Genomic DNA, 27867 nt, shown 5'->3' with positions numbered 1-27867 from the left:
CACCAGACACTTATGTGACAGTATAGTGGAGAGACGACAGACTTCACAGTGATAGAGTTTCACGTGTGGTAGTATTTAACATGAAGGATGTCAGAGCTGAGCTCAGCGTTTCACAAAGATGTTGAATTGAACTGACCCTGTTTCTCACATTCTGAGGAAATTCCTTTTCATGGCTCAGTCTCCACCAATTGTTCATAGAGACATTAATTGTGTTTCCTTGCGGACTCACTGCACCGTCCCTGGTTGACCCACGTCACCGCCGGCCTGCTTGGCTGGCTACTTGAGGGGAGACATGCCAAGCAACCGCCTGCTTCTGTTTGCTGCCATGATTTAAGCAGAGAGGCATTTTTACAGGCCTCTGTCTGCTGTGAACTCGGCTATGACGAATACTGACTTCCCTGTGAGTGCACTGACTCAGTGACACAGAATGTGCGTGCTCTCCCACTCCTCTGGGAAACTGGATATCCTGTCCAGTCATTCTCTGTAACACCAGCATATCCTTTTTTGTGCATTTGTGCTTAAGAAGATGGACGGCAGAGACTGGGATGGCAGCCAAATTAAAAAATGCAGCAGCTGAAGTCCAAAATTTTGGATCTTCTTTGGCAAAAATGGAAGCTCTTAACTTTAGAAGTCATTGAAATAGCCATTAATTGGCTTTATAATTAGTGTTTTAGTCAGCAAATTACAGGAAGCTAATGCACATTCACTCATGAAACCTATGTTGTGCCGCAAAATAGTGGCTGTTGAGTTGTTGATATACTGGTATAGGCTGTACATTTTATTCATTATTTTTATATTAGTACAGATGCTATTTGGGTTTACATTTTTTTTAATGACTCTCACAAGTCCCAAAGTGTCAAACGTGTTCTTTATATACTTTTTACATCTAAAGAAGTGAGGAACAAGACACATTTTTTGCCCAATAATCAAGGACATCAATCTCTTTCCCTGCCTCTCACGTTCCTTCTCTACTCTCAGGTCAATAATTGCGTCACTGATGAGTTCACCTCCCAGTTGTCTTCCCTCCGTCTCCCAGTCTAAATCCTCTTTACTACAGTCACGTATCAGCATTCAATCTCCGAGCCCCATCCTGTGATGCCTTTTCTGTTCTGTGCTCTTTGTATTCGGCCATTCCTTCGTCCTTCACTCCACCCCTCTACAGCCCCTATACCCATCGCCACCGCTACACTCCCCCTCTGTGTGATACAGACTGCTTTGTAAGGCCTTCTCAATCCCAATGGAGCCCCCCCAACACCCCCCCCCCCCCGCACTCCCCCTCTGCCCCGGTGATTTATTAAAGCTTAACCAGTTAGGACACACACAAAGAGATGGATGGCCCACTGGTCCATTTCTGATTTGGTCACTAACATTCATACTGTGAGGTACACGGTTGTTTACTTTCTGTCATTTTTCAGTACGCCTCTTTCTCATGGGGAGAGAATGTTATCTGAGCCTGAGGCAAAATGGTGTGATTTGTCATGCGTTTGTTACTTTGTAATATAGTCACTTAAGAATTTCAGAGGTTGCTTAAATACATGAAATATAACAAAAAATATATATACCAGGACAATAATGAGGTATAATATGGGCTTGCTGGAACATGTTTACATGCTTGAATGTTCAGAAAACACATTGTTTTTCTCTTACTGTCTGTCTGAATATACCTGAATATACGTTCTGTTTTAGCGCCTGTCTCTTTAAAACCCCCTTCTGAAAAAGCCCAGTCTGCTCTGATTGCCTGCGCTGTCTTTGCAGTCAGTGAATGACTGTAGCAGGACGTTCTACCTATATATATAGTATAGTTGTGACATCAAAAAACGGTTCAGAAGTCCTGACGGCGTGTTTTGATACTTTCACAGTATTTATATCACATCCCAAACTGCTTTATAATAAAAAAATATACGTGAAAATATCGCTTTTAACAATACGGGAGCTATTCTGTGTACCAAGATTACCAAAATTGCATTTAGGTCATTTTTTTCCAAATAAGGTGGCTTAATTTTCCTTCATTGTTTCAAATGAAATTGGTTTTTGTAACCTCTTTAAAGATGCAGATCAGTTTATAGTCATAATATAGTTGAACGGAGGTTCTAGCATGCTATTTATTTTCAATCACATATTCCCCTCAACCATCTGCAGTTACTGGGTCGAAATGTTCATTGCTCCAAAAAAAAACCTTTTGTTGACCTTAATTTTATTTCCAAATCGGCTTTCCAAAAAACATCCTTTTTGTAGAGAACAGTCTTGTTCTTTTACAGCTACTTATTTGTGGATCTGGGAAAGCTCTTTAACCGATTTATTGCACAACTCATTTATTAAATTTCTCGCTATCAAATGCAAAACACACACACACACACACACACACACACACACACACACACACACACACACACACACACACACACACACACACACACACACACACACACACACACACACACACACACACACACACACACACACACACACACACACACACACACACACACACACACAAACACACACACACACACACACACAGTCCACATAGCAGCACATACACAAACTGTTGTCCAAGCGACCACATAAATCAGACAGCTTATATGAGCGTCCATTTAGTGCAACAGTGTCTGGACTGTAGGGTTACTTACTTCTCACACTGACAAACGAGCGAGCAGGGAAAACAGGTTAGGTCAAAGCCTGTGCCCTCATCCACACTTATTATTATTCCGGTCTTGCATCACTGTGAAATGTATCACTCGGGGGTTACTGAGTCCTTAACGGTAATTGTCAGCAGCATGCGAAAACTGTGGCAGACAATGACAAACATACTTCACGGTCTGCAACAAACTGTATGTTAACTAAGAATAGGAGCTGTGCCTAACTGACTGTGACAGCTACTTTAATGCGTCCGAGAAGGCAAAGTGTACATTTGTTTAGTATTTACATGTTATACTGCTGCTACAGATAGTATGTTGCAGACAGCTGTATCTATTATGCAGCCTACTGCACAGACTCAATGTCAGCAGATATATATATATGTGCTAATATGCTAAAAGGTTTGCAAAGAACTACTTAAATAAAGATAAGGGTAGTTTTTTGCTTATTCCAAAGAACACAGAGCACAGTATGCAGTTTGTTCACTGGTGATTTGGCAAGCAGCAGTTGAGATGATTGCATAGAAAGAAAAGAGATGAGAATAATTTACATTAGTATACAATTTGTAAGGTGCAATGCAGTGTTTTTGACATACTGTAGTGTGAAGAGACACATCAGCTACCAGCTCTGCCTCAGTTGGGACTTAAACCACAGTGCTGTGGCCTCTCCTAATTGGTTGTTTATTCCAACAGTGAATGGAGGCCAAACAACTGTCCTGCTGGATGACAATGTGTGCGATACAGAACGTATAGTGAACAGTCTCTGGGCCTCTGGGGCATGTTCTTCCTGCATGAATAATTCACGTACAGCTGAATTTAGCTGTGTGTGGATCAATGCATTGAGAATTCACCAAAGACACTTTTCATGAGGCTTTGAACTTTCTTCCTGTGATTAAGAGAAGTGAAAGGTAGAGTTGAGCATCTCTTTTGAAATTAAGAGTCAGGGTTGTTTGCACTAAAGAACAGACTAATTACAGGGCGAGGTAGACTTTCATTCCGAAGCTGAAAGCTGCATTGTGTTTCAAATATCATATTTCCCCCACGAAAGAGGAAATGCGCTGCACTGATGAGCTCTTCAGCCTGTCTCTTTCTGTCTGGTGCTGCTGACCTGCCCTGCGTATAATCCAGGCTGTCTATTCAGGAAAGGGATTTTCTCTAAGCTGTCACCTAGCACAGAGGCTCCGACCTCCAGCCAGTCCTGCACCATATTCTGGTTGGCACGCAGCCTCTGCACTGAACTGGGGCCTCTCTAAGTGGAAGACCCCCTGCTGCTGAGATACAGAGAGTCACTTCACTAAGACCATTGAGCTCCAGATGAGAGCCTATATTGTTTCTCTCTTATTTGGTGCACTGCATCAGCTAACAACATGCTTTTGAATTTGCTTGACAAATTATTCAGTATATAGTATATATCATAATCATTGCCAACCTTGATTGTTGTCACTCAAGTATTGTACTCAAAAATACATTTACTTCTACTACTTCTACTGTTTTCTGATACTTTATACTTTTACTTCACTACATCTCAGAGACAGATATTGTACTTTTATGCCACTATATTTATCTGACAGCTTTAGTTCCTAGTTGCTTTGCAGGCTCAGATTAACCATACAGAATGTCATCAACAAATAAATTGATATTATTATATCAATGAGGCTTTATTGGTCTCCATTGGGGAAATTCTCATGTTTCCCAGCAGTATTAAAGTAATATATATATATATATATATATATATATATATATATATATATATATATACAGTATATATAGTAATTCAAGTGAGCTCCACCTTTACTAGCTGCAACATTTAAGCAATAAGAAACATTAATGCATCAATCATTATAATACAATACATATTATTCTGAAATGGACCTTTCTACATAATGCTACTTTGGGGACTTTTTGGGGATTTTACTTCAGTAACATTTTCAATCCAGGACTTTTGTAACTGAGTATTTCTACAGTGGTGGTATAAATACTACTTTTATTGAAGTAAAAGTACGGAGTACGTCTTCGTCCACTAACTGTACTGTACTATTACTAGCCGTGAAAGTGACGCTGGTGTTTTTTTCACCTTGTGAGTCTGTGTGTGTGTGTGTGTGTGTGTGTGTGTGTGTGTCATCATGGCTAAATGTGGTCCTAGAGACACCTACTGAAGTGGGGACCAACATAGAGGCAGTTTTTAGTACACAAATCTTCACGGTGTGTAGCGGCAATCAATATGAAGGCTGAGCTCAAAGATGGGTGTGGTTAAAGCGAAGGCGCCAGAAGTAGGAGGGTAGGAAGTGGGGAATGGGCCATTGCCCTCCCACTTTGCGACCCAGGCCCGATTTGGCATCGCAGGTGATGTGATCCCATCACAAAATGGTCTCAAGTTTATTTTCAGTGACAACTGCTCTCATCTCATAGACCTATGCCAATTGTGATAGGGGTCATAAGTACAGTAGGTGTTGTGTGGCCACAAAGGGTCGCAAGCCAAAAAGGTCAAAGGGACTACTGTACTGTGTAATAATCCACAGCTGAAAGTAGTCTCTAACGAAAGCATTAATTACCTCTTTTAGAGTAACTACAGCGCCCTGCTCTTCTAGGAAAGGAGTGTGTTTTTTATCTAATATCTGGGTGATACCAGGATTTGTGTTTCCCCCTCTGCTTCGTCATGCCTTTGTTCTCCCTGTTCGTTCGTCTGGAGCTGCTGTGCTGTGCAGATGTGGTTGATTATTCATGGGTATCGATACGGCTGAGAGCAGTGGCGCGTTGCCATATTGAAAAGTGCAGGAATGCACCTGTCTTTTAGGAGCACGGACTGCAGGGAGAGTGTACTGTAGGTGTGGTTGCTGGATTGTTGCAGCAGTTGTGGCTTGAGGCAAAGCAAGAGACGTAAAGTTTAATAGGTCAAATAAATCTAACTTCTTACTCCATAATCATCAGACCTAATCCTTATTTACACATTATAATTTTACAAGGGTTTTTCTGTTCCGACCTGCTTGGTTTGAATAGCTGTTGCACCTTTTCCAAAGGTCCAAATGTCTGCTTGTGCTGACACAGCATTCTGAATTAATAAGCACTGTATTTCAAAAGCCTGTTATGCCAGAGGAAATGCTGTTTTGCCAGGCATCTTAAAAACAAACACACACACATCACTAGGCAGGATATAATGTTGTACATGTGCCAGATTGGAGAATGGTGTGCAAGAGTCCTGACAGGCTCTTAAATCTCTGTGTTCTTGCGTGTTTTACCTCAAGGTAGACCAGATGTGTCTCTCCTCAGAGCTCCTTGGAAATCTTTATGTAGTGAGAGATGAAGTGGCAGTGTTTTCATTATAGCTCTTACAGAGGCAAAATAATTTTGTCATGTTAAAGACACAATCCGTGATCTATATGTAAACAAAGTCGGCGTGCCAACATGGGATTCTAACTTAGTTTTTCTGAACCAAAATGATTGACAGGTCTTGACTTTGATACTCAGGCTTACAAATTATTTATGTTTTTTAATACTGAGAGGTTTCTTTATATTACTAATATTTGTGATGTTATTGATACGGATAAATATTTACAGATTGTGTCTTCAATACTGTTGATTTTAAAAATGCTTTTTCTTCTCGGTTTAGAGCCTTCTTGGTTCATTGTGTGCTAATAGCCTTTTCCCACCACTACATCCTTCAAAGTTATGATTTTCTCTGTCATTCAAGCATTGGGAAATATAAGAAATAATCTTTGTTTTTTTTAATTAATTGGAAGTGGACCAACTTGTTATCCCCTCTCCCAAACATTAAACTCAGCATTTAATTGTTAAATTAAACATTACATTTTTAATCAATGCGCTTGCAAACTGTGAAACAGAATTTTTTATTAATATTTTTTATAAATCACAATTTCCCAAAGTAGTCCAAAGCCAAATATTAATCAAGATCAAGATATCACAATCATAGGAGGCTGAAGACCATCAAATATAATAATTTGAGTGGCTGGAACATTAGATTAGTTGATTAATTGACTAGAGGCGGTACAGTGGGTCCGATCCATTAATCGCTGGGTTCGATCGCTTCGTCCTTGAGCAAGACAGTGAACTCTGAAGGTCAGTGGCTTGCATGGTAGCTCGCCGTACTCAGTGTTGCGAGTGTGTATGGATGGGTGAATGAGAGCGAAACTGTAAAGCACCTCTAATAAAGACACTTTGTAAATGCAGTCTGTTTACCAAAACACAAAAATGGGAAAGACCCAAAACAATTCACTCTAAACATGTCATGAAGCTGAATGTGGCCCCCAGGCTGCTACTTTCAGTTGCCTTCATGTGATCAAATAGATATTTTGTTGATTTTAATCCAGTTCTGTGTCACGGCAATGTGGGCAGCGGACTTCCGTTTAAAATTGTGGTCAAGAAACTGAATGGAGCAGTTGAAGTTTTTTAGTCCCTCCCGGGGTTAACCCTGCAGGTGTGTGTACCCAGAGGTAGTGGTGATGTCTCATAGCTCTATTATGTCTCACATAACTTGACTGAACACACCCTGACCAGTGAGGATTTGTTCTAAAAGGGAACATCTTCATCTTCTTTTCTTCTTTAACGTCACTCCCAGTGCAGCTCCACCCGAACATGGCCCGGGCATGCAGACCGTTGTTTGTCTTTCTTATTCTTATGCACTTACAAGGAATCTCACAACCAGAACATCCAACTTAAAGCCCCTCCATTGTAGGATTGTTGAGACGGCTCTCTGTAGTGAGTACTTGAGTATATTAAGTCAACAGCCAGGGGCTCAGAGCTATTACAGATAGATTTGTTTGACATTGATAAAATATACAAAATACTGCTTCACCTGAAGACATTTATCACCTACAGTTTCAGAGATACTGGAAGTTTATTCCATTCAGTAGTGTTGCAGGGATGACTTATTCTTGTAGGCCAACCTGGAGGTTTGCATCACCCAGATTCCCTTGACAAAAAGCCAATAGGATTTTTTCTTTGGGTTTTGGATTATTGCAACTACATAAAAAAAACTCTGTGACAGACACAAAAGGTTAATATTTACTTAGTTTCCTGTGGATTGTACCTTTTGGGTTGGGAGTGAGATACTACTCCAAGCGAAGGAGTTCTTGTTCACGAGTGGAGGTAAAATGGAGCTTGAGATGGACAGGCAGTTTAGTGCGACATCATCAGTGATGCAGGCGCTGTATCGGACAGTTGTGATTTAGAGGGAGCTTAGCTCTTGATTTACCAGTCCATCTACCTCCCAACCCTCACCTATGGTCATGAGCTTTGGGTAGTGACCTAAAGAGTGAGATTCCAGATACAAGCAGCTGAAATAAGTTTTTTAGAGACATTATCTCAGGCATCTTATAAATCAAAACCCATTGACTTCGAGACTTGTCCCTGAAGCAATTCAAGTACCGTATTTTATCGGATTATAAGTCGCAGTTTGTTTCATAGTTTGGCCGGGGGTGCGACTTATACTCTGGAGCGACTTATGTGTGAAATTATTAACACATTACCGTAAAATATAAAATAATAGCCCGGGCTATTATTTAATTTGCCACGTAAGAGACTAGGCGTATATCAGCAATTGTCATACACACACACGTCAACCAATCAAAAGATGCTACCTGCTACTTCCGTACCTATGAGTTGGCGGAGTTGTTCAGAAGTGACACCGAGGAAGAAGAGTTCATTGGATTTAGTGATTAAAAGTGACAGATTGTTTGGTAAACGTATAGTATGTTCTATATGTTATAGTTATTTGAATGGCTCTTACCGTAATATGTTACGTTAATATACCAGGCACGTTCTCAGTTCGTTGTTTATGCGTCATATAACGTACACTTATTCAGCCTGTTGTTCTCTATTCTATTTTTTATTTTAAATTGCCTTTCAAGATGAAATGTCTATTCTTGGTGTTGGATTTTATCAAATAAATATCCCCAAAAAATGCGACTTATACTCTAGTGCTACTTATTTATGTTTTTTTCCTACTTTATTATGCATTTTCGGCAGATGAGATTTATACTCCGGAGCGAAAAATTCGGTAATTGATGAGATATTTGGGGTCGTCATTATCATGCCGCTATATTGTGGACTACAGGGAATGAAATCAGTGGGAAAATTACAGTACTTAACAGCACAGAAGTGTGCTTAGTAGGATGTGGGGTGGGGTCAGTTTACAGTGAAGATGGAGACTGCAGGGGAAACTGGTTTGCTGTCACAAGACTTTGTAACTGCAGAATGCATTGATAAGCAATGGATGAATTGTTGCTCCTGTGTCTATATATTTTTTTCCTTGTTGCTTTTTAGTGTGTTTACTGAGTTCGGCAGTAAAGTAATTTTATCAAAGATCTGATGAATAAAAATCCCTTTCCAAAATGCCTGTCTGTCATTCTCATTTAATAAGAAACATGTTGACAGGAACTGTATTGACTTCCTTCCAGTTCTTCAGGCAAAGGCATTAAAGTGTCAACCATTATAAACATAACAAATCATTAAGTTTGGGGTGGTTTCACAGTGACAGCACCTAAGCATGTCCCTGCAAAGACGGATCATTAACAGTTTGAAAATGTGCCATTACAAACACGTACATGTTTCTTTTCAAAAGCAATTATCCATTTTTTATTCAGGTTGCTTAGGTCATGCCTATTAGTTGGAAATTAATAGACTGTTAGTCTCTTCTCTAAAGACTCTACAGCTAACCTGACATTGGTATACCTCAGGCCAGAGAAAAGAGGGCTTGGAGAGGCTTTGGGAGTTTAGCAATTAGATAATGTTTGTGCGTAGTGCAAACAAGTCAAGTTCACACCCATATAGTGTGGAAAAATGTGGCAACATTGTGGTGCTGGGTCGGGACAGACGATTAGACATGTTACAACATTGACTCCCAATTATCAGTTGGTCGATTAAAAAAGGATCTCCTGGTGTTGAACCAATCCCTCTTTTCAGACAGACGCTTTGATCATTGTAAAATAGTTTGTTATAAAGTCTCACGTCAGGAACATAATTTATGTTCAGGCTTTTCTTTTTATTTTAATGTTGCCTTGTTATGTATGTAGCAGCTAGTTCATGTTGTACAAGAGTTCACACTGCCTGAACTTGCTTCTCAGGGCTCCTTCAGTGTTGAAAGGTCTATGAAAGGTTGTTCCGTTGAGTGAGGATTTACATTCGATTACATATGAAGTTTTAGTCCACTGATGATGTTTGAAGATCCCCCTGACACAAATGAAGCTTATAGAAGCATCGTACCTGTTTGAGTGTGTAGAAACATGTTGTTGCAAGAAATTTAATTAAGAGGCAGATGTCTGGTTTATGACAGAGAACATTCATCAAACTCACAGATTACATTTCCCAGTACACACAACCTCTCATCCTCAATGTTAATGGTTTTTATCCAATCTGTTCCAAACATGCATTACATCCCAGACTTTGACATGTGCGTATGAACTGACATTGTGCTGAATATGTACCAGCTAGTCTAAATGTAATCACATGCTGCAGTTAGTTGGCCTAAATACATCATTAAAGTCATTGGTGCAAATAATTGTAATTTTCATATAATAACATCATGCAAAGTTATTATTTCCTAAGGCATTGGACGATATAAATATGTCATGTCTCTTGCCAGATGTGTTACTTACTTTTTACAAACTCTTTCCACAGTGGAAACACACATGCAGCTTCAGTACCGTTTCAGTGAACATGATCATTTAACATTGATAACCTTGTGTTAAAATGCCAGAAGATCTCATGTGAATAGACTTACTGCATTTATGAGTTAATTGTATTGCTGTTGAAGCAACAACAATAATTGTTCTATTGAGGACATGGTGCAAAAAAGACAAATGGGTCAATTCAACACAAAAATAAGTGATATAAAAGTTGTGTGTGTGTGTGTGTGTGTGTGTGTGTGTGTGTGTGTGTGTGTGTGTGTGTGTGTGTGTGTGTGTGTGTGTGTGTGTGTGTGTGTGTGTGTGTGTGTGTGTGTGTGTGTGTGTGTGTGTGTGTGTGTGTGTGTGTGTGTGTGTGTGTGTGTGTCACACAGACTGGCAATTTATCATCCAAAAGTTGAATAACCTTGAATAATGTTCTTCCCAGAATTCAGATGAGAGCTGTTTTTCCTTCCTGAAGGAACTATCTTATAAATGGGAAATACTCAGTGAGAGACATCTCTAACAACTTTCAAAGCCTTAAGATAAAGAGGAGCTTTGTGGACCGATAAAGAGATACAGGAGGGAACGACCTGTAATTTAGGATTGAGTCCTCAGATTTCACTGCGAAGCTGACCATTTTTGGTACTGCAGTCATATTTCACAACATGAGGGTCTGAAGTTCAGCTTCAACCCGCCTGGTTAGTTGGAAGAGAGATAAGACAGTGACGACATGGTGTAATTTATTCATGTATATTGCTGTTCATTTTACCCCACACTCCAACATTTAGTTATTGGGGATTTCAGTGCTAACAGTCAAATATTTAACTGAATGTTTCAATAACTTGAATATATTATAAAAGTACCACTTTTTTATCCCCTGACTTTTCCTCTAGTTACACCTTTTTTTTTTATATCTCAACAACTATCACATGGATTACAATCCTTGCTGTTACCAAGAAATAAAAATTTCTCCTCTGGAAAACAAGATTGGGAAATCAATCGAACAATGTAAAATATTGTCCCCCTAAATTATCACAATTTACCCGCACCCTAAGGGCCAAAGATGATGGTGGCTTGGGAAAATGTCTGCGGTCACTTAGCAACACCGACATTCCTCCTGCTCCGCCTGGTGGTGTCTGTGTCTTGTCTGGGTTAGGAGGACTGTATTTAAGTCTGCTCATGCCTGTGGAATATAAAGCAGAGGAATCATCCGTCAGTGAGTGATGATGCCGATCTCTGTACACAGTTTACATGAGCCAGCCAGGAATCAAACTGCATGCACTTCCGATGGCACGGTTTCCATGGACACAGGAAGGCTTGAGAAGAAGGGGCAATGGAGGACAAATGTGTGTTTGAGTGGTTGTGGTATGGACATGGGTGAGGTCAGGGATGGAGATGGAGCAGAGCAATGAAATGAGCTTTGACCTTGGTCCGTTGTCTCGTCAGCAGAGACCCTAGAGCAGCCAGGCGGTCGGCTCTTGAGCCTCTTTACCTACCGGCCTGATCCATTTCACATCTCTGCATCATTAGCACTCCACACACGTGTCTCGTGGAGTCTGGAGAGACTATAGATTACAGAGCATCATGGCATTCAATCCCTGGCCTACCATACTCACACCACTCCCTTTTTCTCTGTCAGGGAAGCCTTGCATTGCTCACTATTTCACATCTCATTGCCACAGATGCTTCCAATCACGCTCCTCCTATCCGCCAAAGATTATGTTCTGAAAGTAAATTATGGTCCTGGCTTGTCCTGTATAATTCCTCACAGAGGGTGGGGAATGCTGGTGTCAAGGAGAAGACATCATATAGGCACCTATAGGGATCCATGGGAGGAATCACATGCGCTCTGGACCCTCAGATGTGATTTGTCAAAGCTGTCAGTGACCTAATTTCATACGAGCAGCAAAGCTGAATGTGTGTTTCTCCTGTATGTAGCCAGATGTATTGATCCTTCAATCTGTTATCATATAACACTTCCTGTTTTACTATCGCCTACTCTCATGAGAATGAATTGTAATGGCCCTATTAAAATCTCTTTATAATGTAAAGACTTGATGTGCTAGATTCTGTTTTGCAAGGCTTGCTTTGGAAAAAATGACATGCAAGGAAAGGAAAGCTACTTGTTTACAATACGGGACATTTACCATATATGGTTTAGGTAAGCTGAGCATTAAGGTAAGAAATGCTCTTATTATTGTGATTTGATAATATTCTTGCATGGTCATATTGTATCGCTAACATAGACTGTATAGCAGATAATAGTTTGTTGTTTTTTTACCTCCAGTGACCCATAAACATTTTCATATACCCTTAGACTAACAGTTTACACAGATTCAGCTATAATTTACAAAGATATTACTTGTACTTTTAGAACAATAGAACGATAATAAACCTCAAATCCAAATGTTTACCAGATTTCTAACTTCAAGTATTTATTTATGATGTTTATCAGGAATATGGACAAGTATAACAACAGTTCAACTGTATTGGGTGTTTCTAGCTGAAACTAATGCAGTCTAGTCCTGAAGGGAGGTGTTGATTCAACTTGATAGTCATTTTGGAGGATGTGCTGTTGTTTGTGGTGCTGCTGAACTGTACTGCATTATACTGAGATGTTTTTTTATTAAGCTGTATCCTTTTTGACATAACTGCTACATAACTAAGAAACAACATGAGCTAACTGAGGCCAAAGCATCACAACTGCATTTTGACACCATAAAATTGTGAAAACCAAGTAGCGTGAGGAATAGGAGGAACTTGAGGGTGACAGTTGAATAAAATAAATTCATATGGAGAGGTGTAATAAAGTCTTTGAATCTCTTTGAATCTGTAAACACTTTCCAGTAAAGTATGTGGTATAAATAGGGTGTTGACTCAAACTTTTATTTGCAATGAGCAACCGAGGCTTTGTGGAGTGATACACAACCACACCTCAAAGTTTTCCCTGTGCTTCTTCGGTATGTACTGCATATTCCGTGCTCCTTTGGTATTTACCGCCTATTGCACAACAGATCTTTCAAATTTGAACATCATAAAGAAGTACCATCAATAAATAATAATTAATCATTGCACCTCCAAGATATATTCTTTTTCCTCATTTTAATTGTGGCAGAGATGAACCACCCATAAATCATTATGGTTACCATAACAATATCTCCATGGCACTGTCATTAAAAACAAGCACAGAAACATATGGGTATATTTGATTTGGATGTGTACATGCGCTGTCCTTCAGCACAGTGATGGGAAAACACTGCATGCTTGCGTGCAAACTCCCAGACATAGCACACAAGGCAGGGAGTGTTATTTGGCAGGCGCTGCAGGAATGCTATTGTTCAACAGACAAAATTGTATGAGAACGTCAGTTTGATGTCAGACACTTCATATTTATCCTCCTAAATCACAGTTTATTTTGAACAATTTTACTTATGCTACTGTAGGTATTATGCATTACTGATTCAAGAGAGCTATGATCTTGTGCTCATTCTTCGACTGGATTTGAGAAAACAGTAGGACTGTCCCGATGTCTAGATTGAAGCTCAGGGGGGGACATAGCTTTTTCACTTTCAGCTCCAACGCTCTGAAACACTCTGCCGCCACATGTTCTGCTTTCCTCCACACTTCCTGTTTTTAAATCAAACCTCAAAACGCACTTTTATTCCTTGGCTTTTGGCTCGAGAGAGTTAACTATTTTAATCCTTTATTCCTTTCCTATTGGTCTTAACGCTTTTATTATTTTAATGTCCTGTTTTAATATTTTAGTGTTTTCTTGTGTTGTTTTTTATGTTTAACTGTAAAGCACTTTGGTCAAGTTTGTTATTTTTAAAATGTGCTTTTTAAATAAATTTGGATTTGGATCTAACTAAAGCAAGGAATCTGTATGTGTGTGTTTGTGTGTGTGTGTGCGTGCGTGTCTGTGTCTGTGTGTCTGTCTGTCCTTTGCATATCATAAGAAACGTTTATGTGATCTACTTCACACTCGGTGGGTGTAATGCTTGGTACCCAAAGACGTGCAGTGTCAAAGCAATTCAAAAGCAATTCTGACCAGATGGTGGTGCTATGACAGCTAACTTTACATTTTGGCCTGTCATTTTTGAACCATAAATCAAAAACAAGATTCTGTATTACCTGAATTATATTGGATCAAGCAATTGGCCGCTTCCAACGGGCACACATTCTGAACCATGCACTGTGAACAGAAAGGCATTTATTATTTCTTTCTTGACATGGCTTTTCATTTTCTCAATTAAAATTAGATAGTATCTTTATATGGTTCTTAAAAAAACATAATTCAATTTTTACTACTACTAACTATTTTAGTTGTTATTTGTCTCCCAAATATGAAAAAGAAACCACTGAGTTTATTGCAGCCATTTTAGTTTACTTTGGACAAACTAACACATTTGTAGCACCGCACAGTTAGTTTTTAATTCAGTAGAGCAAGATTACAAAGGATGTGTCTGGCGGTACACAAATGTCTAAGAGTTGACACAGGCTCCAACCTTCCTGCTTTCTTTGTCCCTGTAAGGAGATGCCGGGTGTGTTCGTTTGACTGAGTCACACCAAAGGTACCAGAGCCACAGCTATGGCAGACAGGCCAGATAGAAAGCTCCTGCTATGCAGCCGTGTCATCTTTGTTTGGATTAGCCATTCTTATCTGGATGTTTTAAAACAGTCAGTGGTTTTCCATGAGACTTTTATGGATAGCTGAATTGAAGCTGCTCCAAATTATGTGGAAGCAGTTGCTGCTTAGTTCTGTCAAGCATTTCATTACCTTTGATAGATGACATGAATGGCTTTGACATGTTGTTGACACAGGGAGGCTTTCCCTCCACCAGTAGGTCGATTTAATCATGTTGTCCAATTATCACCCGCTGTATTGAAGAAAAGGAACGCAGTGGTTTCTCCAGGAAGTGACGGAACACAAGTGATGCAGACGCTGTGACAAACAGATCCGTGTCTGCAGAGGATGTGATGCAGTTGTGAACTCCAACGACCTTAGCTAGAGTCCTGCGGCAGACAGGCGGAGTGTTGTGGACACAGTGAAGCAGCTCTGCCAGCATTTTTAGAACAAGGCTTCAATCAGAGTGCGAGCTGGCACGCCCTGCCAAGGAATACTTTTCCCTAATCAGACAGTGTACATTCAGTGTGCCCTTAAAGGAAACCAGGCTGCGTTTTGTTGAGAAAGTGAATCTATATTGATGCATGTGGCTTCTGGCTGTGTTTGTGTTCTTCCATGGTAAAGGCTACAGTGATGTCCCAGAATGCAGTAGTGGACATCAGATATCAGCTTTCTCCCTTACAGTAAACATATATGGTCAGGCATGCACTGCTTACACCAGTAGAAACACCAGCTCACCCGATCTCTCACACACACACAGAAAACCCTGTCTCATTTTATCCTCCACTGTCATCGCCCATGTGGCCAATAGTGGCTCATCCTCACATGGCACTGTGCGGTTACTTCATATTACTGAATGAGTTCCTTATCCATTCAAACCTCAAACTCCATTTTGGGAAGCTTCCGTGACTCAGCATGCCTGCTATCTCATATCCCACCTAGGGAAAAGGATGAGTGTATTAGGAGCGCGCTGAACTGACTGATGCAGAGACTTCTGTGCCTTGTGTGCAGTAGGCTACATATACTGCAAGGCAATTATAGAGGCTCCTAATTTTGTTTTAACATTGCTGCCATGGTGCAGATGATTGATATGACCTGTCAGGAAAAGGTGAGAGAGATAATAATACCTTGTCGCTTATGGGGGGGTCTGGCACTTTATTTTTAGCCGTGCTAGCTGTATGTTAAGTCGGTTGATTGGTAGGTCAGTCCAACACTTAAATCAAGTCTGAAATATCTCAACAACTGTAGGATTGATTGCCATGACATTTGGTTCACACGTTCAGGATGAAACTTAATCGCTCTTGTGATCCCTTGACATTCCCAGCAGCCTCAGCTGTACTGCTGCTATAGTATGCTAACGTGCTAAACTTACACGGTGAGCATAGTAAACATTATAGCGGCCGTGGCTCAGGAGGTAGAGCGGTCGTCCACTGATCTCAAGGTCATCGGTCCGATCCTTGGCCCCTGCAGTCTAAGTGTCCTTGGGCACATTGCTCCTGATGATTGTGCCGTGCATGGGAGCCTCTGCCACCACTGTATGAATGTGTGTGAGATTGCTGGCTTGTGTTGTGAAGCACTTTGAATGGTTGCTAAGACTAGAAAAGCACAATATAAATGCAGTCCATTTACCTCCATACAATCATAATTTTAGCATTGTCATTGTAGCTCATATCATTTTATTTTGCTTGCAAATTGACTGTACCAATAATATGAGCTGACTCATCTGCCCAGCTGGTGATTATGATGTGATGAAAGATTCAGTTGATCTTATCTTCCGTAAATGTTGGAATTACTAGGAAATGGCTTTGCGCAAGGATAGTGTAAGTACATGTTTAACTCTATCTGTTTAGGTTATTATCTCTGTCAATAGCATGACTAAAGATTTAATTTTCTTTTAAATGTCATCAGTGAGATCTTGTAACTCCCTCATGAAACTTCATGAGGAAAGAAGCAGTTAGCATGAAGGAATTCAAGCTGCAGCAGAGAAATTCACTTCTTTTGGGTGTGTTAAAGCTCAAATGTCCCTCTGCAGTCACTCAAAGGTTCAAAAACTATTCACAAGCAATGTTTGATCTGTTTGGAGAAGGATAGAACTCCATTATCTATACTTTTTATGGAGATAGTAGGATTGTAAAGATTACTGTACAAAGAAGGAAGGAGACAAAAGACTGAACATGGGGGAAGTGGGTGTGAGCCCTCACTGTCAAGGGCATTTTGTAATCAGAGATGGAAGTATTATCCCCACAAAAGTACCATTAACCTGTCTCATGGCCCTCAGGGGACCAGGCCCGGCAGCAACTGACCCACCTCTGTGCTCTGTGTTGCAGATGGGAGGAGGAGGTGTCCAAGCGTGAGCAGCTGGAGTCCACGGTGAAATCAATGCAGCAGGTTTGGAAACAACAAAATATATTCCACTAACATACTCACACACATCTTATTTAAATCTTGCCAACAAACATTTACTGCATGCAGACAAGGAGCACAAATATGATCAGAGGAAAAGCATGTGTAGACATAAAGTTTCAAAACTGCATAAATAGCTCAGTTCTTTGTGGTGTTTTATTCCATGTTGACTCAGCAGATCTGGACTAGAAGCAGCAGGAGATGTGTAAGATTAGGATAACCATATTACCATCAGGCTGAGCCTGGTTTGGCTAGATATAGATATAACCAACAAACATCACCAGCAGTTTACCATTGTGTTTATGTTAAGAGCAGGCAGAGGAAATAGATGTAGAGGCAAAATAAATTTAAAGTGTCACACCTTGAGGTTATATTACAAAACATACACATTACCAGCTGATGTGAGTACCTCATCTGGTCGGCATCCATTCCCTCTCTCAAATCGATCAGTGATAGCATGCGTGTTTGTCTTGGATTCTGGGTCAGCAAAACCCCCAGATAGAGAGGTGGAGTGCCATCCCACGGGGGCTTTAACCTTTTAGAGCACACAGGCAGATGTCAATGTGTACGGAAGAGCTGGAAATCTGTTCAGAGATATTAAATTCAGCCCTTTATTGTTAAGGGCTCAGAGCAAAAGGGCTGTTACCATGTGCTGACTCATTACAGAAGCAAAAAGTGCCACTCTTCTAATGTCAGAATAAAGTCAATCAGGTTAGTCATCCTTTTAGTCTTTAATTAATTCAGTCTTTAAACTGCTGTCATCCATTGAGTGGGAAATTATGGGAATATTTTATTTTGCAAGTGCCTAAGAAGCAAGTTGTGTTACAAGGGTAAAAGGATTTGTTAATTAGGTTTATGGTAATGTTTATGACCAAAAGAAAGACTGGACCATGAATGTGATGCTCCAAAACAGGTTGAGTGTTTTTGAGTCTGAAAGTTTTGTGAATGTCGTGTTAATGAGGACTGTCCAGATGTTTTGGAGCACAGCATTTTAAGTGCAACCTTAAAGGAAAAGTTTGACATCTTGGTTAACACAGTTATTTGTTTTTTTTGGTGAGAGTAAGTTAAAAAGATCGATTCCACTCTCATATTTGTACAGTAAATATAAAGCTACAGCTAGCGGTCGGTTAGCTTAGCTTCGCAACGACACGCTGTGGTTTTACAGGGGTGTTATACTTTGGAATACTTCTGGTGAGTAACTTCCAGATGTCACAGTGATGATGAGACTCCAGAGAATCATTGTGCAAAAAGTCCAGCACATAATAACCTGCAAAACCACAACATGACAATTTTCCACTTGCTTTTTTACGTTTTATACAAACAAGATTTAATTTGTTAATCTTGCGGTGAGCTGCTGCTTCTTCCTGTTTCCTGTCCATGCTATGCTATGCTAAATTAAGCTAAGCGGCTTCTGTAGCTTAATATTTAGCCGACAGGCATGATAGTAGAATAACTTACCACATCTGACTCTCGACAAGAGAGAATAAGGATATTTTCCTACCGTTGAACCATTCAGTTCAGCCTCTTGGACTTAATTTACCCAAACCTCCGTCTCCTACCTTTGTCTGTGTTCAGCACACGTCAGGATTCAACATGGTTACCTTCCCTTACATGGCTACAATGCCAGTATTGTTAAGTGCTGTCAGCAGAGGCTCACATTTGCATCATCTCAGTTATGGAAATATGAAAAGGAAAGTAAACTATGACCTCTGATCATAAAATGCTTAACAGTAACAAGTATGAAAATGTACAACAGTATAAAAGCTTTATTTGATAAGAAGGGCCTTATCTAAGTCTTTCATCTAGCCGAATGTGTGTTATAAAGATTTATTCAGTTAATTCACTTTATTTTTCAAGTTTATTGATACTCCACTAACCTGAATAGTATCTGTGTTTGCCTGTTATGTATCTTATTTTGAACACTATATTGACGTCCTTTCAGAGCGCCCAGGAGTCAACCGAGGTCCAGGATGAGCTCAGCGAGAAGGTGGACAGATTGAAGGCTGAACTCGTGGTCTTCAAGAGTCTGATGACTGATGTAAGTATTTGATCATTGCTATAGTTATGTCACATCACTTGCCCAAGTCTGACTAAGTGTTCACTCCCTGTCTTAACTCCCATACTTAAAGCAATGATGTTAAGCAGTCCAACAAAAGAATTGTTTTTCGGCACATTACTAAGCGTCTGATAAAGGCTGTCATTCATACAGGCCTAGGTTATAACACTAAACACACACCCCTCCTTCCTTCCTTCCTTCCTTCCTTCCTTCATTCATTCTTTGGGAAGAATGTATAATGCCAGAAAGTCTCCAAGACAAGCATTCATTGAAAAAAGCTCAAATAGCAGCTGTAGATCAAGAGCACTTCCTGTTCTGTACAGCCGTGTATTGTTCTTTGGCAGGTCTGCTCAAGTGTGATATACAGTTAGAATATACTGCAGGGGGCCCAGCACAGCTAGTGCTTGCTCAGGGATAAATAAACTCATATATTGTTTTTGTTGTTCATCCTTTTGCTCTTCACTGTAGGCATCTGTACATTGTAGATTTTTATTTATATCATGTTCTGTGCTTGACTTCATCCCTGGTGTGTGAATCCAGAGACGGGTAAGTGACGTAGAAGTAGTATGTGTCTCTTAGGTTAGACGTAGTGCTTAGACAGCTTGGATTTTGTGCTGTAGATGTGGTAATCTTCTTATCATTGCTCCCATTGTTAAAACTTTCACTGTAGCAGGAAGAACCGGTCTATATGTGACCTATTTTCATGATTCATATCTGTCCTAACAAATCTTATCCAAACACAATGGCGCGTAATTATTGAATTGACAACATTGTGATGCAGACTAAGTGTTTTACCGCTCTAGATATATATGGTTAGGTTTTATATTAAAAAAAAAAAAAAAATGATTTAACCTTAATTTAACCAGGAAAGGCTCAGTTTATCTGGCCTATATAGTGACAGTGAATGGCGGATAACACAAAATATGTCACAAGAACAGAATTGGACAAAAAGGCTATTATACTCATCAGGGCTTGACACTTACTTTTTTGCTCACCAGCCACTGTGGCTCGTGGTTTTCAAAAGTTACTAGCCACTCAGCATTCTCACTAGCCACAAATTTGTGTATATAGTATATTAAGAAAAAAAGACCCTATATGAAGGGCAGCTTCTTATCCATATAAAAAAAATGGTGCATGGATGAAGAAGATTAATTAGAGTGATAACTCTACTGAAAAAAAAACCTGTAACCGTAAGAAAATACAATCTGTTTTCCTTACGGCACCATACGTTAGCCCCTCTCTACCTTCCTTCCACTTCTCGTTGAAGACACTTTTCTTTTTCCACCACATATCGATAGTTGCTAATCACGTCTGGATCTACTTCTCTAGTTGTAGCTGTGTTTACTGTTGCTCAACTTAACTGTTTCTTTTTGTCCATCCAACACTGAAGTGCCGTCCGTCGCAAGTGCTCATGGGAGTTGTAGTCATCGTATCACTTTGTCAACAGTTTTTTAATTCAGTTGACGTTTGAGAAGACTACAATTAAATTCAACCAGCCAAAGTGGCTAGTAGGAGAAACTGTGTTACCTGCCACAGCTGAAATTCACCCGCACTTGGCAGGTGGGCGGGTGTTAATGTCAAGCCCTGATAGTCATATATAAAATGCTAATTTGAACAATGAAAATAAGCGCAAAATGGCACCTTTAAGTCACTTTACCTTTTACTCCCTATTTTACAACTGTTTACACCTCAGTATATATATATATATATATATATGTGTGTGTGTGTGTGTGTGTGTTGGAGGGAGCCTGAGACTTTAAGATTTCCATTGCTAACGACCGCTGAATATGTCAGATGCTACATAAATTCATGGACGTAAAATTTACCATTAAAAGTTTAAGGGACACAATTTTATGGAGATGATTTCCAACGCTTACTTTATTCAACTAAACTGATATATATAATATGATCAGTTCTTCACCTGCCACAGTGACTTTAATACTGTACTACAACAATACCCTACTCAACTTCACGTACTGTACGTGTGCATAATGTGAGAAGGTGTTTGGACTGCACATGACGATGATGATCTTAAACACCCATCCTTACCTGTGCAGCAAATGTCCGACCTGGATACCAAAATCCAGGAGAAAGCCAGGCGGGTTGACATGGACATCTGCAGGCGGATCGACATCACGGCCAAACTGTGCGATGTGGCTCAGCAACGAAACTCAGAGGACATGTCGAAGATGTTCAACGTCAGCCCAGCCCGGTCGCTCCCAGAGAGGGTGGGTACCCATCTGCTGTTTCACTCTTTGACAGTAATCGCAGCAAAAATATGAATTCTTCTGTGAAGGAAAGAGTCAGCACTCTATGAATGAAATCAGAGCTGCCGGTGGCTGAATGTGTTTAGTTTGTTTTTCACCGGCTGATTGTGTACTCAGTGACCTTTCTTAAAGCTGCAGGAATGCATGCCTGCATGTTCGCAAATAAACACATAAACATACAGAATACTTACTGTAGTGACTCTTACATATGCACACACAGAAAAGTGAAATGCTGATGTGGTAACTCTTCACTGCGCATAAGGTTATCACATTGCGCCGACAGTGCTGGCTAAAGCCCGAGTATAAAACCCCTGTGAATCAAGCTGGCTTTACTTGTGATATGCTATTCAGTATGTCCCTACTTTCACTTGTTGTATTTATGTGTTTATGAAGGAGATTCCACTCAAAAAGTGTCTCATCTGAGCAATATTCACTGCTTGTGTCCTATAAATAGGCCGGAATTTATATTATATTGAAAATATATATTATATATATATTTAATGTCCAGTTCTTCTTTAAAATATATTTTTTTATCTCCTCTTATATTTGTTCTATTCTATTTAATTATATTTGACATGTCCTTTTACTATTACTTAATATTTTTATTTAATGGAGCCTCCCAACAAAAGTATTTCTCACGATTGTACTTGTACCGGAATGACATTAAACATTGTGAATCTATAGACTCATTTATAAAGCAGGCAGAAAGTAGAAATGCTTCTTGCACACTATTCAGAAAAAATGGCTTATTGGGTGCTGATGATGATCAAACACATTCATTTGATAAATTATGTGCATGTTTCAGCACAGGTTTCTTCAGCTTCGCGTTGGATCGTCAAGCAACATGTATGTTTATAGTTTATAGTTTATATTTGTTTGTGTGTGTGTTTGCAGGGTGCCGTGGCCTGCAGGAAAAAAGAGCGTAAAGCTGTGTCTGATGAGGAGTGTTCAGAGATGGATGCCGAGCCCAGCCCTTTAGAGGACGATGGTCCCGGGTCACTCAACATCACGGACGAAATGAAACGCATGCTCAACCAGCTGTAAGCGACACTCAGACACGTATGCATAGACCAACAATGATGCACATACACACACACACACAGACACACACACACACACACGCACACAAGAATCAAGTCCTCTCTGTGTTGAATGAGCCTGAATATTAAATGCAGTCACACCTTGCCAGTACAGATGTTGTTTTGATGGAACTGTACTTCTTCATCTCCATCTAGTGTTTATATGGAGTAACTTACAGTATTCTTATTCAGCAAGACTCAGCAGATATAAATACTTTGACCATTAAAATAACTTAAATAACTAATGATTGGTTCAAAATAGAGTTCAGTGACTGTTCGTGTTTTCCATAAACTCTTTCTTCCATCCTATCTTCCTTATAAGCGCATCTTCCTCTTTGTTTGTGACCTTTTCTGCATCTGGTATCTGTTATACTTTGTCTTTCCTCTCCTCCTTCCCTCCTGTTCTTTCCGTTCTTTCCTTGTCCATATGCAGACATTGTTCAGATAACTCCTTTGTTGCTAGGCATGAGACATTTGAAATTGATGACGACTGCGACAGCCTGACGTGGGAGGAAAACGAGGAGACTCTGTTGCTGTGGGAGGACTTTGCGAACTACAACATGCCGTGCAACGTCACCGCAATGCCCAGCACAACTGCCTGCTCCACAGATGGCAACGGGGAAGCCGCTGGGCCAGTGAGTCCTGTTTGCATTTTTACGGTGCTTTTGCACAGTATATGTTTTTAAAGAGAGATCATTGCAATGGGTGCTGTGTCAGACATTTACTCATGCATGAGGAATGAGATCTCTGTCTGTGCTCTCTAAGGACTCCCAGGATGGAAGTCTTGGCAGCCTCATTGATGAAACAGAGTCACTATTTAAGACCAGAGAGCAGGAGTACCAGGAGACCATCGGCCAGATCGAGGTAGATAATCTGTGTGTTAATACGATTTGCTAGCACGAAGCAAGATTAAAGAATATCCAAAACAGTAAGAAACATTAGCTGTGATAGATGGACACTGTTCCCTCACAATGCGATGCAAAAAGGTAACGGAGGTACAACGCACAGCTGGACAAAATCAAAATAAATTGTGGGTGGTGGTGAAACAGCTCTTCAACATGTCCTAGTCAAACACTTTGATGTTTATTTGTGAACTTTAGTTGGTAGTGACCTACTGCATACCCGTTAGTATAAATGGTGTTGTGAAGTATGCTGATATTTTGTTTACTAGCTGCTAAAACAGTATATTATGACCATGACTTTCATTATCTAGAATATAGAAAACGTATGTAGTATGGATTTGGGACAGAACTACTGAATCCAGGAAATATTTAATCTTTTTATCTATTTGCTTAGGGACCGTACGAAAATGATTGAGGAAGGATAGTCAGGAAGAGCAGGAGAAAAAAAAGTCTCATACAAGATTTATATTAATTTCAGCCTTCTTGTGAGCTACTCATTTAAACACTGACAGTGTTTGCTTAGTAATTGTGGCTGAAAATTATTTTCACATTAACATCAAATGTTACTAAACCTACGGAGGGCCTAGCTCCAGTTGACCCCCCTCCTCCCCACACCAGGGGTTTTTGAGTCTCTAATCAGTTTCCCTTCTCTTAGATGGAATTGGCCACAGCAAAGAGTGACATGAACCGACATCTGCACGAGTACATGGAGATGTGCAGCATGAAGAGAGGCCTGGACGTACAAATGGAGACCTGTCGGAGAATGATTAAAGGCGGCAGGAACTCTCCATCTATCAGCTCTGTGGCCAGCAGCGACTCAGGGAACACAGATGAGATCCAGGACGAGATGTCGGACAAGGACGCAGAGGCCGAAGTCCCTGTTAGTTGATAGGAGCATAGCTGGTCATTGTCCCATCTCTTCCTGAACGCCCCAACAGGGGTCAAATATGTATAGAGCTCCACCCAGCTAGAGAGGTGGAGCAACCTAACTCTGGGCCTGTTTGATCTGTTAAAGTTCTGATGGTCGTGCTCACTGATGCAGGCCCAGAACCGGTGCTTTTATACTATTTCTGTTGTTTAGGAAGTGGTGGGGGGGATGTCTTTGCTTCACAAAGAGAACGGGTGCAAACAGAGTCCGAGCTGTGCTCTTTCCTTACTGCTGCCTCGCTGGATCCTTGTCCAGAGCTTCACATCATTTAAGGGGAGAGAAAAAAAATCTCTAATATTTTAAACTGGCTGATAAGTATTTTGTACAAATTCTTACCCTCTTAATGTCCTTTTATTCTAAAGGAATTGAAAATAGTACATATTGTGCTCCTTGAAACCATTCACACAAAAAATACAACCATCTTTACATATACTTTTTAATATTTAATTTGGATTGAAAAATATCCTAACTGGATCCCGACTTTGTTTTTGTTTGCAGTCCAAACTAAACTGTTGGGGGTTTAAGTATCTTCTGCCAAGGAGACAAAACAAGGAGTGGAGATAAATGGTGTTGGAGTTCTGGTGGTTTCTGAGGGAACTCTGCAGAGTTGCCAACGTTGACAGAGGAAAGGAGCACAGCCTTTTGATGCATCAGTGCACTACTGAAGTTCTATGCAATTCAGCTGGCCTTATTTTTGGACTGGCTTTCACCCTTCCCCATTTCTTTTCAAACCAATACGATTAGCCTTTTAAGCAAAGCAGGTGTTTTCTATGTATCATTTTGAGAACTTTTTTTTGTGTGTGTGTGTGTGTTTGAGCGTGAAATAATCTTAGTATGGGACATTTTCTTTTTTCATGGACACCAAGAGTAAAAACTGGAACAGTGCCCCCTCAGCAAGGGGACACATATCTTCATTCAGCATCTGCCAGATGCTTCTATATTCTGATTCTAATGTATCGTGAATAATTGTTCTCATCATGTGCACACGTTATTTTAAAAAGCTGAAATCTAAGTTTTTATAAAGTAAATCAAATTAAAGTTATCAAAGCCAAACAATGCCCTCCAACATCTTAAACAAAACCAAAGGACACATTTTGAAAAAGTCCCCTTTCACGTTCTTTGTTTAAGTGTGGTTTCATTATGAGCAGTCACCTTCTGTCCTGCAGGGGACTCTGTTCCAGACGGGTTGCACATCTTGCTTTGTCTGTTCTGAATCGGGGCTAAAATGTCAGACTGTACATAGAGGGCTGTAGGCATGTGATCGTATACCCCAGAGGCCTTTTTGTTCATGTTAAGTCTCTTCGCAAAAGATTGACATGTCTCACAATTTCGCTTTTTTTAGTGCTCTTGCCGACCGACGCATGGGGGAAGAAGTGATCTTTTAATCACCTCTTTGTATTATAATGTACGTATGGTTTGCTGGATCAAAGATTAAGTGCTACTTCTATCTTGAAGTTTTACAGAAGCAGAATGTTACAAAAAAAAGGCATTTTGTCATTTCAGCATGTTTGTGTGGAGAAAAAGAGCTATGGGTCTTTTTTTTTTAATATATTTTTTTTATAAACTAAATAGCTGCAAACAGACTGTGCGTCAATCCTAATCATTAATTCATTGTATTTGTGGCATAAAATGTAATTTTCACTGTTTTGTAATCATTCTATGTTAACCAAAAACTGTGTTATTGTCTCTGTATTCTGTTTTTTTATTAGGTTTGCAGGATTATTAAACAGGATACACAAACCTATATCAGATCAACCGTAATATAAACTAACTGACTATATAAGACAAGAGTAAGGAACTGTCTTACTCACAGAGATCCTTCATATCATTTTATGTTTGAGTTGATGTAAAACCAGCCTGATAAGTAACAAAGAGCCATTCTTTTTATTGGTACTGTACTTTGTATTGACATCAAATGCTTTATTTATTGATTGAATGGCTGTAACATCAGAGGCACAGTTCGCTCTTCCCGGTTTAGATCGTAGTCCACACCACCACCACCACACTAACCAGCCAACCAAAGCAAAGTGTACAGAAACGTGACAAAGATGCAAATCAAGCTATGAAACCTACTAACTCTGGAAAGTCTCAGTCGCAGTGTTTGTACCAGACATTTATCTGTTTTTGAGACTTTACGTTAAGTGTATTATCCCCATGTTCTCCTCTTAAAGCAGGTCAAATTCAAACAACATTCAGTTGATAAAACTTTAGCAACCCTCCTTGATGAATGTAGCTTGATACCTTACAGGGAAAAGCTGAGCAAAATACTGTAAATGTAGCTGTTAAAATCCAGGGATATATGGTGTGCTGTTATTGGAGACCTTGGTATGTTTTGCTTTACTAAACTCGTTCTTACCTGACCAACTTACAGTATGTGACCTACACGTATGTAAATTAGGTCTGGGTGGATGTGAATGTTTCATATTAAAAAGGGTTTTATATGATTGGTTTTTATCAGTGTTGCATTGGGATTATATGGTTGTGTTATCTGTTGTGTCAACATACAGTTTTAGGCGTTCATTGGCATACCTGTCTGCTGTTAAATGTCATTATTTCTTATATTTAATTTCATAACATGATGGGGAGATAAAAGGTGCAGCATAACTTGATGCCATATTCGGGTAAAATCTACTGAAATGTATTGGATACTGGTCTTTATGTTTCACTTGCATCACAGGAAGCGTCCTGTTGGTTTAATTTTAAGCGGTTGATTGGTCTGCTTTAATTTCTTTTCTCTCTTGGAGTTGGTTATTTTGTTTAAACTGTTGATACAATGTATTCATGTGGGTTTGGGGCTGATCGTTTTAAAGTTATGAATGTACTCAATTGTTATTGGGGGAAAATGAAATAAATGGTGGATTGGATAAAAATAAAGGCCAATTAGTTTCATTTTTCAAACTTTGCACTCGATAAAAAAAATAATTACAGAGCAGGCTTCATATGTTCAGAAAAAGATTGTTTTGTTAATATTATATATATTAATGCCCTGTTTAATAGCATTAGTAAATAAAGTTTATTATTAATATTTGCCATTGATGCTGAAGTCAGTGATATATATATATATATATATATATATATATATATATATATATAGCCACTAGAGATACTCCTATCCCAGATTCAGTGTCATTTTTCTTTTAATGCAAAAAGGTTTACATCCAGATGATAAATTCTAATTACTGGACAGAAGAACATGTTAAATGTGTGTGTATGTTCATGTGAGCATTATCTAGTGTGCGCTCTATTTTTCAATCGATTTGTTCAAATAAGTGGTGACACCCAAATGATATATAACAAGAGATTTATTTCATTAAAAAACAGGTGCTTTTTTTATTGTGTTAAAAGTATTT

General features: G+C 39.6%; 1 protein-coding gene across 1 annotated transcript in view; it reads left to right on the top strand.

Annotated features, from left to right (window-relative positions):
* iffo2b (intermediate filament family orphan 2b) overlaps positions 1–27381 on the top strand; it is a 29486-nt gene extending 2105 nt beyond the window's left edge. Inside the window, exons 2-8 of the mRNA XM_083939231.1 lie at positions 17210–17270; positions 19228–19323; positions 21399–21569; positions 22503–22648; positions 23151–23322; positions 23453–23551; positions 24245–27381. Of these exons, the coding sequence (XP_083795357.1) occupies positions 17210–17270; positions 19228–19323; positions 21399–21569; positions 22503–22648; positions 23151–23322; positions 23453–23551; positions 24245–24478 (979 nt within the window). The 3' untranslated portion in view covers positions 24479–27381. The remainder of the gene's footprint in view (positions 1–17209; positions 17271–19227; positions 19324–21398; positions 21570–22502; positions 22649–23150; positions 23323–23452; positions 23552–24244) is intronic.
* Positions 27382–27867: the final 486 nt, after the last annotated feature.

The sequence above is a fragment of the Echiichthys vipera genome (assembly GCF_963691815.1).
Source record: "Echiichthys vipera genome assembly, chromosome: X".
Lineage (NCBI taxonomy): Eukaryota > Metazoa > Chordata > Actinopteri > Perciformes > Trachinidae > Echiichthys > Echiichthys vipera.
This window is presented reverse-complemented; position numbering and strand designations above follow the sequence as displayed.